At 43.8% G+C, this 3,538-nt stretch overlaps 1 protein-coding gene across 1 annotated transcript; it reads right to left on the reverse strand.

Moving 5' to 3' along the window:
- Positions 1–787: 787 nt before the first annotated feature.
- LOC122038453 (protein PSK SIMULATOR 1-like) lies at positions 788–2,362 on the reverse strand. Its single transcript, XM_042598210.1, has one exon. The coding sequence runs from the start codon at positions 2,244–2,246 to the stop codon at positions 906–908; it is 1,341 nt and encodes a 446-aa protein (XP_042454144.1). The 5' UTR covers positions 2,247–2,362; the 3' UTR covers positions 788–905.
- Positions 2,363–3,538: the final 1,176 nt, after the last annotated feature.

A 3,538-nucleotide genomic window follows, 5' to 3' on the forward strand; every position in this document is an offset into this window, starting at 1 on the left:
ATATAATATAATTAATAGAGATGCGGTGCAAGAAGCTATCATCAATATGGAGTTCTAAAAAAGGATATGTTGTATATCGTCTTTTTTCCTATTTTACAATAGATTGTTTTCAAAACTTAAATGTGTAATCTCTAGGTCACATGATTACTGTGTTACTGTTTCACCGGGCAATGCAAGCGATATCGTCACTGCCTTGCATCTTTTTCGTCGAAGAAAAAAAAGAACAAAAAAAAAAATTAGAATTATCGTAGAACAGAATTCCTTGCTTATTGCAGAAAGAGAGAAGGAGATGAGGAAGTTTAGGTTTAAGTAAAAAAAGTTAAATCAGTTTAATAAGATTAATATGTTTAATTAATTATATAAAAATAAAATGACATTAATAAAAGAATTATTTGTAAAACAAAAAAAATGATACCAAAATTATTAGTGTGGTCTATTTACAACTGGCCAACATAGGAAATGGATGGAGGTACCAATGGTTCTCGCTCGAGTGTGGCGTCCTCACTTACTCAAGATCCGATAATGGGATCGGATAATGGGATTTTTCTATGATGCATATACTTAAAATAGATATGTTTGTAAAATTTCATGATTTTATAAGATTTATGTAGTTTTATATCCATTTTTTGAATTTGACATGGGTGTGTAAATTAGAGCATAGTACTCAACCGCTGCATATAACTAGTCGATTGACATTAGAATTGATCAAATAAATGCGACCACCATTCATATCGTTGGTGTTTGGAGAAGTTACTCAAATTTAGTACATCTTTTTAAATCTAAGTCAGAAACAAAAGTCGAATATTTATATTTTATATGTTTTTTTTACACAAGGTTACGATCATAAGAGATGATGAGTTCAAACCAAATCAAAATAAACCAAGCCGAACCAAACCGGAATTGGGTTATTGTTGGAGGGCAGCGCCAGCGGCACTGCCAAGCGCCGTCGCCATCTCCCTCTGAAACCGCCAAAGGAAGTTGAGCCCGACGAGGATCTCCGTCACGGCCGCCTCCACCTTCTCCCGGTCTGCGAAGTGAAGCGTCTGCAGCAGAAGCACGTTCGCCCTCGGGGCCGATGCGGTCCTCCGCCGCCCCTCAAAGCTTCGTTCCCCCTGCCATCGGATCGTATCCTGAGCCACCGGCCCCAGCCACTCCGCGATCCGTGCCAACGCCGCGCGCCACTCCGCAGCCAATCGTACGTCCCGGCACGCTTCCCACCCCACTCCCCTAAGCCGCGCCCGCAGCTGTGCCCGCACGCTCGCCGGCAGCATCGCGTACACCTCCTCCCTCGCCTCCGCCCCCACCGCCCGCGGCGCCCGCGCCATCTTTTCCAGCACCGCGATCAGGTTCGCGTAGTGAAGCGACAGAGCCGCCGCGCCCAGCGTCGACGGCGTCGGATTCAGGGTCTCTGAGCAAAGCGCCAGGAACCCGCAGTTCGGCTTTAGCGTCGAAGCCGTGTCGTCGGAGGGGAAGACGGCAGCGAAGCCGGAATTAGAAAGAGCTCGAGGCAGGGGACACGGTTCCCCGCCGCAAAAGGCGTACTTGATCCGGGCGAGAACCGTGAACGCGGCTCGAGCCAGGGGCGCGACGGCAGCGTCGAAGGTGGAGCTCCAAAGCGAGGTTTGCCTCAAGTACTTCACCTGCTGCTTCTTCCAGAAGATCCTCTGCTGCAGCTCTGCCACCATGGCCAGGTGCGATCCGCCGCCGCCATGCACTAACTTTTTCAGCGTCTGTTCTGCCTCCGACAGCTCATCCATTTCCCGAACGAGTGCGGCAGTCGTCGACACTTGTCGATCCATCCTCTTTGCCAGCTTGGTCTCCATGTCCTTCCACCCCATCACCCAGCGGTTAGGGTCTTGGCCGGAATCCGCGAACGCGTGGAAACTGAGATGGAAGTGGCGGAGGGCAGGATCGGTGCAGCGGTGGGCCAGGGTTGCGACGGAGTCGGCGACGAGGCGTAGAGAGTCGGCGAGCTCGGAGCGGGCGAGGAGGAGGAGGAAAGAGTCGTCATCGGAGATGAGCTTGCGGACGCTAGGCAGGGCGATGGTGTGATTTCGAAGGTGGGAGAGGTGGGCGTCGGAGAGGCAGCGCCAGAGGTGAAGAAGTTTGGACATGAGGGAGGCAACCTCGAAGGCGAGGATGCCGACGAGGTGTGCCTGCTTCCTGCGAGAGACGATAGCTGTGGAATCGAGGCCGGTGGAGAATATTGCCGATTTGACCTTGGTAATCAATGACTCGAGGGCCATGGTGGTCTACTGTATTTATTCCCGCCGCCCCTCCTCCTCCTCCTCCTTCTCAATTGGATATATCACACACAGAAGGAATTAAGGAAGATGAGGAGCTGGCTGACGCTTGTTTATCTCTCTCTCTATATATATATTAAAAAACATTTAAGCAAAAGAAGAAAAGAAGAGTGAATTTGGCTATGTACAAGAACAGGAGTCCCACGTCAGTGTTGGTTGTCATGATTGATTCACGACGGAGAGGAATCGTGCATCCTATTGGGTAATTTACGTCATCTGGCTAGCTATTTGCATTTATTAGGATAGTAGTCAAGTTCCTATTCATAAACATACTAATCTTCCATATTGAAAGAATTGTATTAGTCAATAAAAAAAAAATAATTAATCAAATTGGATAATATTTGAGGGGATCAGTTTGATCTTACGATAATTTTTTACCGGCTATAAAGATAAATCGGAAAATGCTTGTAGCAGGTAATCCAAGAGTCCAATATTTTTTAATTACATGTTTTATTTGGAAAAAAAATTTCTATAAATTCGTCAATTGGGACTCGAAGCGTGAATATTTGGATGACAATTCCATAACTCCTGGGGCTTGTATTAATCAATAAGAGACATGGTTAAAAGGGGAAATTGATTGTCGATGTATTCATATTTAAGTAATATTTATGTGTCAAGTATGAGTTACAATCGTAGTTAAAAAAAAAGTTTAAATAAGTTAAGGAAAAATTCAAGAGAAGGAAAATAAGGAAAAGTCAAATATAGAGAATTCATATTCAAGTGATTCTTAGCAAAGAGGTCACAAGTCAGTGAACTTGTGATAAGAATCCATATTCTTTTATATTATGTTAGTTGCTTTATATTTGATAAATATTTTCTAACAAAGTGATTAAGTCTTGTATTTACAAGAGCAATTTTAAATTTTAGGTTGCGCCTATAGATACAAAAATGATTCTAACATAAACTTATAAAAACACTAAAATTGAAGATATATATCCTTGGTATCTTCTTAAGTTCATGTTGAAGGTGGGAACATTGGGGACGAACATATTCGTCTTTTGCCATAATGTTGAAAGCATTAAATCATAGTCAACTTATCATTCTTGCGACTAAGGTGTTTCTAACCCTACAATTTTGCACATTAACCTTCAAGTACATGCCCAGTATTGGTTGTTTGAGAGAGACGTAACATCTTGGAAGATTAGTCTTGACAAATCTAGGTTGCCAAAATAAAGGAGGCTTCCACAAAATCTTTCACCACGAATTCTCTTAATAGAAATTGTTTGCAATGATAA

Source organism: Zingiber officinale, chromosome 1A (assembly GCF_018446385.1).
Source record: "Zingiber officinale cultivar Zhangliang chromosome 1A, Zo_v1.1, whole genome shotgun sequence".
In the NCBI taxonomy this organism is placed as follows: Eukaryota; Viridiplantae; Streptophyta; class Magnoliopsida; order Zingiberales; family Zingiberaceae; genus Zingiber; species Zingiber officinale.